Genomic DNA, 13,929 nt, shown 5'->3' with positions numbered 1-13,929 from the left:
AGTTGGGCCATTGGGCCATTTCACCTCGAAGGGTACACCAAAATTTGTTCATTTCTTTCGGTTAGCATTCTGTATGCCAAGTGTTGCCAGAGAGTAGGCGGGGCAAGCTGCGTTTTCAACCAGCAGTGTCTACTCTTAGCACTAACTCCTGCCCAGCCGCGGCACACCTTTCCCCAGCCCCAACTTCTCCCCAGTCCCATCACCCCTTTACCCAGCATCCACTCCTCCCCAGCTCCATCAACTCAACTCAGCACCTCCTCCCTCCCAGTCTCATCACACCTCTGTCCACCGACTCTTCCTCATCATCTCGCCCTCGTCCTCCAAAGTCACAAGGCTGCGAAGCTTCCAGCAACAGGAGAGGAAAGTAAGGAAGCTATAACGCAGGAGTCCGGAGCCGCCGCAAAACCACCATCTGCTCTTGCGGAGAACCTCAAGCCAAAGCCACAAAACTGGAAAAAGTCGGGATTGGCTCGCACCCAGAAGGGGTGCTCACTGCGCGCTCGCTGCGGTCGGGCACCGAGCGAGGAGCTGAGGACACAAAGGTGAGCAGCAGAGTCACAGTACCAGCTCTTTCGGGGCTCCCACTCCATCGGAGGAGGTAGATCATTTCCGTAAAGCTTGCCTAGCAAGGACAAGGTGACCAAGCATCCGAAGCCCACGGCAGGGAAAACTGAGCTAATCCTTTAATGTTAAAAGGCTTAAACTCAACTTGTCGGAAGTGACGTGCCAGCTGAGACCCGCAGGTCCACCACGTAATTGGCCGCCGACTCGGCGAGCCACCTTCTCCCGGGACTAACCTGGAGAGAGGAGCAGTGTAGCTCAGTGTCCGCAACCCGCCCTTGCCCCGCCCCCGGCGGCTCCCAGCCCCAACCGGCACCAGCCCGAGCCGGGTCAGCGCCCAGGCCCACACCCTGGGCGGGACGGGCCCGCCTGCCCCGGCGCCCGTAGGCGCCCTGTGGGCAATGGGCTTCAGCGCTCCGCCACGCGCATGCGCGGCCCTCTTTCTCCAGAGGATTCCTCGGGTCACCTGGATGACTGCATTTCAGCCACCTGCCCCTCCGGGTCTCTTCTCGCCCTTCACTCCTCCTGCTGGTTCTCCCCTCCGGCCCCCCGCCTTCTCCTTGTTCCGCAGGCGCCGCTAGGCCCTCCCGCGGTCGCCCGCCGACACCCAGGCTTCCACTGACACGAGCCTCTCGGCGCGGCTTCCGCTTCCGGCGAGTATTGTGTGTCGCGCTGCGGGGCGGGGGCGGGGGGAGGAGGAAGGAGGGAGGCAGCGCTCCGGCGGCTCTGCGCCCCGCACTCCCGGACCCGAAGCCGGGAAGGTAGGTGCTGTCCCGCCGCCGCGCCGGGGCCTTGGGGCCTGCCCCCGCTGACCGGCTCCGCACGCCGCGTCCTAGCGCCCCGCGACTGCGTCACCGGCCCCCCGCACGTAACCACAGCTGCCTCCGCCCGCCTCGGGCCCGGGCGGACGTTTTGCCGCCCCGGCGACGTCAGCGCGTCCGGCGTTGCTTGGCTACCCCGCCGTTCCCCCGTCCCGCTGCCGCTCGCCTCCCCGGGTGAAACTCTTACGCCGTCACCGCGGCTCTCGGCTGCGTCATAGCGGCGGGCATCCCACCTTCACGTCACACCACCTCCTCACCTGGACACGCATCCCTCCCTCCCTGCCAACAACGACGTTTCCTCTCCCCGCACTCCAGTCCCCCTGCGCCAGATCTGGCGGGAGAAGATGGAGACGGGGGTGGGACCGAGTTGTGGACCACGCTCAGGAAAGGGTCGCAAGGTGGGACCCCCGACAGTGGTAGAAACAAAATGAGGACGGCTTTGAAGTTTGCCCTTCTACTGAGACACGAGGAATAGAGGGGGAAAAATGACCAACCCAGAGACACCGAAGGCTTAACTAGTGCTGTAGCTCCAAGTCCTCTCCCCATACCTCCCTAACCTTTCCCCATTTCTCTTCCACACTACTTCTTTGCTAGTCTAGATCCATTTTGCCCCCTAACTCTGCATACAGTTCAACTCACCCCAGGTGAGGAGACCACCCAATTTCTAGAAGATTAGGAAAAGGGAAGGGTTACTCGTCAAAGTTGGATTCCCAGAGGTAGAGAAAAATCATCTGACTGAACTTCTCTCCTGGTTGAGGGAGGAAATTCAGGTCCAAATAAGCTGTCAGTTCCTACTCCAAATTAAACACTTTTCACGTGTGCCGTCAACATATACAGGAATAATCATTGTTAACCCAACTCATTACATGGCCACTTCTCTCTCAACACATAGACTTACTAAATTTCCTTCTGTTGGATCCCTTAGGGAGGGGGATTAAGGGGATGGAGAAATCAACTATTTCATGGATAAAAGTGGTGATGTTTTAAGGATGGAATAGAGGACCAGCCTTCTACTTTATAAATCTCTTAGATGCATTTCCAATTCTTTTGAGGCTTCATTAGAAGTTTTTGATTGCCTCTTTACTTTTCTCTCTCTTAATTCCCAACCACTCCAGAACCTATTAGTTGGAGGTACAGTACATCCAAGGAGTTAGTTATTGATAACTATTTCAAAAGACTCCAGTCACTGCTGAATACTTAAAATAGACTTGTCAGCTCTCTCTTCAAAAAATTATTGCCCTGGGCTCAGTAATAGACTCTTTAGTTGCCATGAATTTATCACTTTGCAGCAGTTCCAGATGTCCAGATGCACTCAAATAGAAATGAGTTGTATGAATAATTTCATTCCAAGAAAAGGGCACACTTTCTCTAGGCTAGCCTGATGAAAGGAAGAATAATTTCAAACTTTCTGAAAAGAAGAGGTTGTCACCCTTGCCTAACTCATTCTATTTATTACCCTTTGAAAGACTGAGAGAACAGTGGCAGAGAATCAAGCTTAGGCTCCAATGGGCTATTGTAGTAAAACTCTTCTGTAATATTAAACTTTAAAATATACTCAATTTAAGAAATCTTAATTAATGCTTTGGCACTCTTCGCTTTCCCATACTCTTTTCTCATCTATTAGAAGATGTCACACTAGGAATACATTGGTCTGAAACTATTGGTTCTAAGATACAAGTGGAATGAACCTGGATCAGGAGAAGTACTCAGCTAGAGTTGAAGGAAGCCTCTGTTTCTAGCAAGAGAAAGCAGTGGTAAAAGACAAGAGATTGAGGGTTGTGTGTCATTTTGCTGAAGAGAAAAAATTGATGGCTGGGAGTCACAAGTTTTGGAAATGGAGAAACAAAAGAGGTTGATGTAGTGGAAGAGAAGATGTAAAATACTATGATGGGGCTAAATCTGGAGTTAGGATTTAACACGGGGGTAACTGTCAGGCCAGGGATGCAGAATAAACTAAACCTCCAACTGACTTTTTTTTCTCTTCTCCCATCCTAACCTCAAGTTAAATAATGGCAGAGACAAGCCTGTTAGAGGCCGGGGCCTCTGCAGCCTCCACAGCTGCAGCTCTGGAGAACTTACAGGTGGAGGCAAGTTGCTCTGTGTGCCTGGAGTATCTGAAGGAGCCTGTCATCATTGAGTGTGGGCACAACTTCTGCAAAGCTTGCATCACTCGCTGGTGGGAGGACCTAGAGAGGGACTTCCCTTGTCCTGTATGTCGAAAGACGTCCCGCTACCGCAGTCTCCGACCTAATCGACAGCTGGGCAGCATGGTGGAAATTGCCAAGCAGCTCCAGGCCGTCAAGCGGAAGATCCGAGATGAGAGCCTCTGCCCCCAGCACCATGAAGCCCTCAGCCTCTTCTGCTATGAGGACCAGGAGGCTGTGTGTTTGATATGTGCAATTTCCCACACCCACCGGGCCCACACCGTCGTGCCACTGGACGATGCCACACAGGAGTACAAGGTAGGGAACCAGACACATGATGCCAATGCAGGGCAGGAGGGAGGAGCACAGAGGATGGGAGACTCCCTGGGTAGAGGATTGTAAGTATCTGATCCTCACTCTATAGTCCCCTCAGAGCTACGTACACGGGGGCACGCAGTATGTCTGATCAGTTATCCTCAGGCATGAAGAAGAGCAGTAAGGACTACCCAAAAAAATTCTGTCTGACTTTTGTAACAGATTTGAGTATGTGTGGTCTTGGAATGTATCATATTTTTCATAAATGAATGAAACCATGTGGAGAAGATCAAACTTAAGAACTGAAAAATGGTCTGGTTTCTTCATTCTGTCCCCCTGCTCAGCACACCCCTTGTTTACCCACTGGTATTGGGAACAGGTATCAGCATTTTAGAATGATCCCCACCAGGCTAAGCTGAGCCAGTCTGTTTGCATCTTCCCCCAATAAAGGATAATATGGCATCTGGTTTAACTTACTGCTGGGACACAGGGTAAATGTTTGAGTAATAGGAATTAGAGATTTTAATGTCTTAGCACTTTATCAAGTACTTTGTGTAATTAATAAGTGTTAATAATGTTAATAAAATCTTGGAAATAAGACTTTATGGTAGTTTGCAGAATAAGTAATCAAGATTTTATTATATTGGCAAGTGGTTAGAATTGGATAGGAAAACAAGTTTAAAGAAGGATATCAGGGTACAGGAGGTCACTTTGACAGTAACAAGCAGTTCCTTGAGTTAAAAAATTAATAGGGCTGGGGAAAGACAGAGAGTTGGTGACAGTGGAACAGTGAGATTCAGTGAAAGGAAGGTTTGGTGAGCAAGGGAGGTGATGGAGACAGGCTGGTGGCAGGAGAAGGGACCTGTAGGAAGCTGACACCTCAAATGACAGGCCAGGAAGGGAGTTGGATCAAGAGACAGATGGATAGGAAGCAAACAAATGGTTTAAAACAAATGGGTTAGCCTCTGAACGTAGGATGTACGAGCCAACCCCAAATGCCATTCTCCCACTTCTCACCCCTCAGGAAAAACTGCAGAAGTGCCTGGAGCCCCTGGAGCGGAAGCTGCAGGAGATCACCCGCTGCAAGTCCTCTGAGGAGAAGAAGCCTGGGGAACTCAAGGTAAAGGCAGGCAATCCCATTTGGGCTGCTCTGCAGGCAATTAACTGAACATTAACCATGCATTATTTAATCTACCAGTTCTGGTTTATTAGAAAAATGCTGTTCTCTCAAAAAAAATGATATTTTATTAGGCTTGACTGTGATTAAACATTGTACTTAAATTGTCATGGATTAAGAATTGAGGAGAAGGATGTAAGAAGCGAAGGACAGAACATCTTGTATCTGGCGAGTTGAGGGAGTTCATGCCCCTTGGCCTCCTTTTCTTTGTAAAGCAGGGAAGGAGGCTCTCTGCTGAGAGATCCTTAGAGGGATTGAGGAAAGGAGAATGTGGAAGGTGCACTGGGGAGGAAGGATGAAGGAGCTGCCCAACAGCACCCGGAAGAACCTCCCAGCAACATTAGGACCACATTCTCTTAATTCAAGTAAGCTCAAGTATGCTGGATGATAATGGTTCCTAGAATGTTCTTACCCCCCTCATCCTCTACCTATAGGATCCTGTCCATCCTAAGATGAAAACCACTTCCTATGTAGCCTTTCCTGACCCTTTAGAAATTAGCTTTCTTAATTTTCATACAGTTTCACATCTCTTCCATAGCATTACCATATTTGTAGCATGGTAGTTTGGTATCTGCCTTATTTCTTCTGTTGGACAGTGAAACATGTATTAATTATAGTGGTAATAATACCTAGTATTTATTGAATCCTGTGCATTAATTCCTTAGGTGTCCATGACATTCCAAACTTAGAAGATTGTATTAGGTCTGCCCAGTTTTTTTTGTTTGTTTTTTGGTTTGTTTTTTTTTGTGGTACGTGGGCCTCTCACTGCTGTGGCCTCTCCCGTTGCGGAGCACAGGCTTCAGACGCGCAGGCTTGGCGACCATGGCTCACAGGCCCAGCCGCTCCGCGGCATGTGGGATCTTCGCAGACCGGGGCATGAACCCGTGTCCCCTGCATCGGCAGGCAGACTCTCAACCACTGCACCACCAGGGAAGCCCTGCCCAGTTTTAAGTTCTAAGAGTTCAGGCTATACTTGGCCCAAGTGGGACATAGAGGAGGTACAAGACAAGGAGAAGGGAGTCCAGGAAGTCATATTTGACAAGAGTGAACTTAGATACCCTGTAAGGTAAGTATTGTTATCCCCAGTTTACACAGTAGGAAACAGAACTTGGATAAGTGTCTAGTCCAAGATCATATAGCCAGTATGTGCAAAATCAGAGATACTAATTCTGCAGAAATCAGTAAATATTTACTAAGCTTCCAGTATAGGCCAAACCCTGTCTTTGACACTGGGGAACAATGATGAGCAAAAGCACAGTCCCTGCCCTCCTTGAGCTTACAGTCAAGTAGAGAAAATACAAATGACATGGCACAAAAAGCACAGTTGCATATTCCTAAGAAGACAGCAGAGAAACTTGATTGCATTAAAGGCTTCCAGAAGAAATAATGAGTGTTTGGAGTTGAGATTTAGGGATCACCAGAAATTAAACACAGGTTTGAAATCAGTAGAAACACTATTTTTTTTTTTTAACAATGACATTTCAACAGGAAGCAAGTATTATTACCTTAGTCCTTTATACATTTTAACAAACATTTGAATTTTTTTTAAATTTGAACTAATTTTGATTGCAAAGGTGAACGTTAAAAAAAAAAAGTTATTTGTCCTTTTGGAGGGCTCCTGAAGAACTTAAAATATGTGAAAATGAAGCTTATTCCCAGTCATTAGCTTTCCTCTTCCTGTTGATCACCTTCTTAAAGGTAAAGGATGGAGAGGGGAATAAAAATTTTAAAAACCTGCTAAATAGGGCTTCCCTGGTGGCGCAGTGGTTGAGAGTCCACCTGCCGATGCAGGGGACATGGGTTTGTGCCCTGGTCAGGGAAGATCCCACATGCCGCGGGGTAGCTGGGCCCGTGAGCCATGGTCACTGGGCCTGTGTGTCCGGAGCCTGTGTTCTGCAGCGGGAGAGGCCACAACAGTGAGAGGCCCGCGTACCACAGAAAAAAAAAAAAAACCTGCTAAATGCTTGAACAGAACTGTGGTTTTTTTTTTTTTAATGTATATTATCATTTTAATGGTCTCGGAAACTGTCACCAACTACCAGCATTCCTTCAGTGACCTTTTGAACTCTCTCCCTCATCCCCACCTCCAGACCCAATGCGCCTTTTAGAAATAAATAATTTGTAATTAATCATGCTGAAATGAAAATTATGGATAAAATGATCTATCCATATAATTTTTAAAAGAGACTATCATGCCCAAATATAGTGTAATATAATACAACATAAAAGTAATTTATAATAAAATCTGGTATGTAAACATTTAGGCATGACTACCCTGAAAGACACTACAGTGTAGTTTTATCCTTGCACCTATATCAACATGCAACAAATACAAATTCAGACTGACGGAATTGTGTAGTAATGTTGACTCGAATGCCACTAGCAGTTTAGCTGTTGGTGCCATAATTTTTCAAAATGATAAATAACTTACAGTAAAGTTCTAAGAAAAACAAAATACAGTCTTAATGAGTTTTCAGCCATTCCTGAAAAATTCAGGTATATTAAAACCATATAAGAATTACTCTGTGTTTGTATATAAAGTGGCATTCAAGTCTAGGACTCCATTTTTTTAATATCCAGCAGAACATTAGAAAATGGTGCAGTTCATATTACTGGGTTGTCTTCACACATTGGAGGAGTGTTAGCATCCTTCCCAGGAGCTCCCCCAATCATGCAAACAAAAATGCCCCCTGTTTCCAAAACATTTCTAGAGGGAGGTAACACCCTGATTAAGAACCACTGCCCTACAAAATAGAGGGAAAAAAAGAGAAGGGATTATGAGATTATACGAGAGCCCTTTGCTTTCTTTTTACCACAGTTATGAACCTAAATTCTACCCATACATCACCCCTAAACACACAGACACACAGGAAAAAAGGCTGTGTTTTACTTAATGGTAAATGTTGTGAGAATATATTTTGTTCCAACATGCTCCTGAGGAGGCAGCAGTGAAATGGGAAGCAGCAAGCAGCTCTAGAACTGGAGCTAGTCAGCCTCTGCTGGGAACTAGCTTGAAATCCAGAAACACAAGGCTTGTAAGGCCCACCTGGCTTTGCAGCCCCACTCTCTATTCACCCTCAACCCTGCCTTCCAGGCCCTATCCACTTCCTTCTTCCAGAGTCCCAGTCTCTGCTTCTAACTTTGCTTTCCTCTTGGCTGATTCCTCCCCATCAGACACGTGATGCTTAGGGAATCCTTTGGGGAGATCACTTCTTGTTGCCGTTGAGGTGCAGAAGGGAGGATATGCCTGCTGATAACTCTCAGAATGCGTTATGGCTGGAGTTTGAGTCATATATTATCCAGTTTCAGAAATGTTAGAGGTTTAACTGAAAGAAAGCATGTTTCAAATTTCAAGCAAATAATTTACTCACAAACTTCTATAACCTGTTTCTGGGGTGTAAACTGTCAGTCTCTGAAGTGACTTGAAACTGTTGAACAGGTTCAGCCTTGAAATCTACATTTATAACAACCCGTTACTAAAATCTTGTTGATTCTGATATTTTTCCAGTTGCTTCTCTGGTTTTTATCAAGTAAATGTCTTGCAATGTACAAATGATAACAATCTCAGACTTTCCAGTACTTTCCTTTTCTTGACAGATTGCATTAACTAGAACTTTAGAGTAGGCGATAGCAGAGGTATCTCTGATATCTGTAATAGTACATGTCATATTATTGGGTTCTTATGTCTTGAATATTTTTACTAAAACATAGAAGTGTAGCTTTTTTAGAAGCTAATTTAATAAAGAAGATAAATTTTTTAACATTGGTTTATTTTTTTATCTCCCCAGTGTTCTTCATCCCATTATCAGTAGGGGTGACAATGAGGATGGAGACATTCTTTTCTTTTCTTTTTTTTAAATTTTTATTGGAGTATAGTGTAGAATATTTTGTTCATTTCTACTGTACAGCAAAGTGAATCAGCTATACGTATATATATATATATCCCCTCTTTTTTGGATTTCCTTCCCATTTAGGTCACTACAGAGCACTGAGTAGAATTCCCTGTGCTGTACAGTAGGTTCTTATTAGTTAGGGATGGAGCCATTCTTTACAAAGGGAAATTCCAGTGGAGAGAAACATGAGTGTCCTGTTAAGCTCTTTCCAATGACACTGGAAGTCTGTGTGAATTCATACACATGGTGGGTGGGGAAAGGCACTTTATGCCCCACTGGCCCTGTTAAACATAATACCCACCCTCTGTTCTCAGAGACTAGTGGAGAGTCGTCGACAGCAGATCCTAAAGGAATTTGAAGAGCTTCATCGGCGGCTGGATGAAGAGCAGCAGGTGTTACTTTCACGACTAGAGGAGGAGGAACAGGACATTCTACAGCGCCTCCGAGAAAATGCTGCTCACCTTGGAGACAAGCGCCGGGACCTGGCCCACTTGGCTGCTGAGGTGGAGGGCAAGTGCTTACAGTCGGGCTTCGAGATGCTTAAGGTTCGACCTTTGCCCCTGCATAGCCCCTCAGGCCAAGCGCAGTCTAGCTTTGCACAGGCCATTCTGTCAGCCTGCAATGCTCACTCCTCCGCTCTGCCTCTCTAAATCCAATTCTTTCTTCCAGACAGGCTCAAAGGATCTTTCTCTACAGAAAGCCTTCTCTGATTTCTCCCATCCCCTTCTGATCATTTTGGTGTTCTTATGTCTTGTCAACAATTATGTGCTTAACTTGTACCAAAGAAAAAATTCACTCTTTTGAGAGGAGGGCAGTCTAGTCTGAATTAGTGAAAAAACTATGCATTAAAAATTGTGTAAATGCAGTAACCGTTACTTTTAAGTCCTGGAACTTGATTTACCTAGTGCACAGAAAGAATAGAAGCATAGTTTGAAGGACACTTGAAATAATGTATAAGTAATATATTGCTTTTGATATGTAAATGGTGCCTCTAAAATGTTTGAAATAATCTGTTTTCTTAAGCAAATGAATGGTCTTAGCAAGGCTGCAGGAAACATTTCTTATCTTAGAGATCACATTACCAGCATTTGAATCAGTGAGGCTTCATTGTACATTTATCTGCATGTTATATATTGCTTGGTATTTACTCTCGTGTCCTTTCATGTATGTGTGTTCTGCCTTCCACATTAAACTGGGAAATCCTTGGGGGGCAGAGATTTGTCTTCTTTGTCTTCTGGACCCCAAGTATTCACAAATCAGGATTGGCACACAGTTATTAATATTTATTAACCAATACTAGACAAGGGATACCAAACCACAACGGAAGAGTGTGATTCGTTCCTATGCCAGCCGTCTGGAACTATCTGTACTGATCCTCAAGGAGACAGGTGTGTGGTTGGTACTTGGGGGACAGAGTAAAGAGCAGACACAATCCCTGTCCCTGGCATTGAGTCCCAGTGTTCTTGAGGAACAAAGACAAGCACACAAGAAACTATTTGGAAGTGATATCAATTACCAAGCTTCATGATGACTGAGAGTTGAAAGTGGGGGTTAGGTTGGGAGAGATGTACTCAGATCCCTCTGGAGCTCGGCCCCTTGCACTGTGACCCATAGTTTGCCTTATGCCTATTTAATAGATCTAGAACTTTTGGGAGGAGGGAAACCTTTTGCCTTTAGGACCCTTGACTACTAGGACCAATATTGCTTTCTTTTCTCCTTCCTCTAGGATGTCAAAAGTACCCTGGAAAAGTAAGTGATTCTTGTATCTCTTTGAGTGAGTTAGGTCTTGGCTTAAAGAGTAGGGCTACAATAAGGAGTTGGGGGAATAAGGATGGGAAAGTCATGCAGTGTCTGGGTAGAAAAAGGGAGAAGGTTTATTGCATCCATGAAGCCAGTTAGAGAGCAAATCACTGGGAGTACTAGTCCCTTACCTTTTCCCTCTGAGCATCAGGACTTCCTAGATACAAAGATAATGAAATAGAACCAGATTCTACCTGGGCCTATGGGTGGAATTGTGTCCAAACAAGATGGAAGGAGGAACTGGTTGGGGGCGGGGGGGAGGTGGTTATCTCTTTGCATGAAATATAACAGTACCTCCAGAAAGTTCTAAGACTGATTATTAAGATAAGGGTTTGTCTAGGGGACCATATGGCTTTCCATAGATAGGCAAAAGAAAGCAATAAGCAAGAACTTGTCTTGAGGGAGGAGAAAGTGTGAGGATGGAGAATTTTAGTTTCTCCCTAGAGATGACAACATCTTAATACTCACTTAAGCTGGAGCTTCCCCTGACCCTGCCCTTTCTTCCCCTATCTTCCCATCCCTCCTAGATGTGAGAAGGTGAAGACCATGGAGGTGACTTCAGTATCCATAGAGCTGGAAAAGAACTTCAGCAATTTCCCCCGACAGTACTTTGCACTAAGGAAAATCCTTAAACAGCTAATTGGTGAGTTGTTCCCAAAAGGAAACTAGCAGAGGGAATCGACAGAGAGAAGAAAGTCTTTAGGTCCTACTTTATCTGGACTTCACTTATCCCCTCTGTCACTTTTCATGTCCATATTCACACCCACTCCTTTACCTGGTTTTCAATCTCACTCTGAGTCACAGAACTCAAAGTGAGAAGCCTCAGGTGTCGTCTACTCTTAGTCCCATACTTTTCTAAATAGGGACCCAGAGAGGTTAAATAATTTGCTGAAACTGGTCCCCTCTTGAGAGTGAAAGGGAGTCTTATTAATACTTACTTGGAAAATAGTCATAAGCCAGACTGTCCAGGGAAACAGACACATGGTCACTGTATCGCTAGACTATAATGCTATCTGGCTCTGTACCCTTCTTAACATTTTTATTTTTTCTTACCATTGGACTGTGCCTTGTGCTTCTCCACACAGTGAGATGGATGATGATGTCGGGGGGGATGGAGGGAGGACCAGGCAGGAGCCTAAACCACCAGCCCTTGCAGAGTCAAGAGATCATTACCTGTTTATTTTAGGGCCAGGATGAGAAACGAAGCCACTGTTCCCTCCCCTCCCCTCCCTTAGGTGACACCAAGGATTGAGAAAGTTAAGCAAACCACGGGGTTCTGGGGGCTTTCAGGGAGCAGGCTCTGCAAAGGCAGGCTGGAAGAGTGAGGCAGGGGCGTTTAGCTATTCCCGTCCTCATCTAGCTCCCCACTCTGGCTTCTCCCGCCAGCGGATGTGACCCTGGACCCTGAGACTGCTCATCCTAACCTAGTCCTGTCGGAAGATCGTAAGAGCGTCAAGTTCGTGGAGACAAGACTCCGGGATCTCCCTGATACACCACAACGTTTCACCTTCTACCCTTGTGTCCTGGCTACTGAGGGTTTCACCTCAGGTCGACACTACTGGGAGGTGGAGGTGGGCGACAAGACCCACTGGGCAGTGGGTGTGTGCCGGGACTCTGTGAGCCGAAAGGGCGAACTGACCCCACTCCCTGAGACTGGCTACTGGCGGGTGCGGCTGTGGAATGGGGACAAGTATGCAGCCACTACCACACCTTTTACCCCTTTGCACATCAAGGTGAAACCCAGGCGGGTAGGCATATTCCTAGACTATGAGGCCGGTACACTGTCTTTTTACAACGTCACAGACCGCTCTCATATCTACACCTTCACTGATACTTTTACTGAGAAACTTTGGCCCCTCTTCTACCCAGGCATCCGGGCTGGTCGGAAGAATGCTGCACCACTTACCATCAGGCCCCCAACAGATTGGGAGTGACAGGTAGGGACGTGGGAATAATCAGGGTGAGGCAGGGTCAAGAGCTACGGGCCTTCCTTCCTGTGACCTGCTGGAACGTCTTCGTGTCTGCCTGGTTCCAGTCCTGAACCATCTGGGAGAACACCTTGGTTTCTAGAATGGTTTATGGGGAGGAGTAGTTAGGACTGGGCTGGGACGAGAGCACTGCAGTGTCTCCCTCCTCACTGTTAGGGTGGAGAGCTGGTTCCCAGGGGGTAGTCTCCTCTGAAGTCCATCAGGTTTTCTATTGCACAAGGATGGGTTGGAAGGAAGGAGAGGCTTTTCCAGAAACAACAAGTCTGTGGGAGGGTCTGACTTGCTCAAACCAGAGGAGGAAACAGAACCCCCTGTACATCCTTTTAGGGGGTTCTTTGACCCAAAACAGTCTTGTTTTTTTAGGAAGATCACAGGGGTCTTGGTACCTCTAAATTGAAATAAAGATGAATGACAGTTGCTCTCGTGGGTGTAGAAGTTGAGGAGTTATTTTCAGGGCAGAGATTGGGCATCAAGAAGGTTAGAAATGAGGTCAGGAAAGGGGGCTAAATGAACAGATTCCTAAAGAATAATGAAGGGGAGAAGGGTTTCTTTGGTTGCCATTATGAGTAGGATTGGCCAGAGGTAGGAATGTGGGGAGGAGGGGGTAGGAAGAAAGAGAACCCAGGTCCCTGCCTTAGCCTTCAGCAGAGATGGCTCATCGCCCACCTCCTTGTAGTTGCTCATCTCCACGAGCTGTTACCTTGCTCATCTGGAGAGGCAAGATGCAAGAGATCCTGCAAGACACATCTACCCTTTCACTGCTTTCCCAAGGGAACTTGGAAAGGAGAGAGTCAGGTATTAGAGGAAAGAGAAAAGTATTCCTATCCAAAGCCCTGGCCTTAAAGAATGCTACTAAGTAGCTACTCCCAAGTTGTCAGCCTTGTTACCTGGCTAAGGTGTCCAAGCCAGACAGGGAAAAAGAAAACGGAGTCTTCCTCACCCTGGGGACAGGGTAGAAGAGGGTGGTATGTATAGGGAAGGGCCAGACAGGCAATTTCCTTTGGCCTGTGTGCATCTGGCCTGGAACTAGTGTTCACAAGAGCCGGATTTTGTTTGTTGCCATCCTTCACCTTTTGCCATTTCTCATATCAGAGAATGTAAATCATTTTAATGTTAGGCCAAAATAAACAACCTGTAGGGTACATATGTTGTCAAAAAAGGTAAAGCAATGCATGCCAAACCAAACTAAAATGACTGGATTATCTGCTACTTGGGTAATCAGGGGTTCAC

General features: G+C 46.3%; 1 protein-coding gene across 1 annotated transcript; it reads left to right on the top strand.

Moving 5' to 3' along the window:
- The first annotated feature begins 1,252 nt into the window (after positions 1 to 1,252).
- LOC309967279 (E3 ubiquitin-protein ligase TRIM39) lies at positions 1,253 to 12,664 on the top strand. The gene is made up of 7 exons (XM_082847848.1): positions 1,253 to 1,322; positions 3,385 to 3,844; positions 4,866 to 4,961; positions 9,226 to 9,456; positions 10,638 to 10,660; positions 11,239 to 11,354; positions 12,098 to 12,664. Exons 2-7 carry the CDS (start codon positions 3,392 to 3,394, stop codon positions 12,643 to 12,645), a joined length of 1,467 nt encoding a protein of 488 aa, XP_082703974.1. The 5' UTR covers positions 1,253 to 1,322; positions 3,385 to 3,391; the 3' UTR covers positions 12,646 to 12,664.
- The last annotated feature ends 1,265 nt before the right edge of the window (positions 12,665 to 13,929 follow it).

This window comes from Leucopleurus acutus (genome assembly GCF_964270905.1).
Source record: "Leucopleurus acutus genome assembly, chromosome: 10".
Classification (NCBI taxonomy): domain Eukaryota; kingdom Metazoa; phylum Chordata; class Mammalia; order Artiodactyla; family Delphinidae; genus Leucopleurus; species Leucopleurus acutus.
This window is presented reverse-complemented; position numbering and strand designations above follow the sequence as displayed.

Excerpts from the sequence above, each read along its gene's own strand:
- LOC309967279 (XM_082847848.1), top strand. The coding sequence starts at position 3,392 with ATGGCAGAGACAAGCCTGTTAGAGGCCGGGGCCTCTGCAGCCTCCACA. Across the intron at positions 4,962-9,225 it reads AGAAGCCTGGGGAACTCAAG|AGACTAGTGGAGAGTCGTCG; the intron begins GTAAAGGCAGGC and ends CTCTGTTCTCAG. Across the intron at positions 9,457-10,637 it reads CGGGCTTCGAGATGCTTAAG|GATGTCAAAAGTACCCTGGA; the intron begins GTTCGACCTTTG and ends TCCTTCCTCTAG.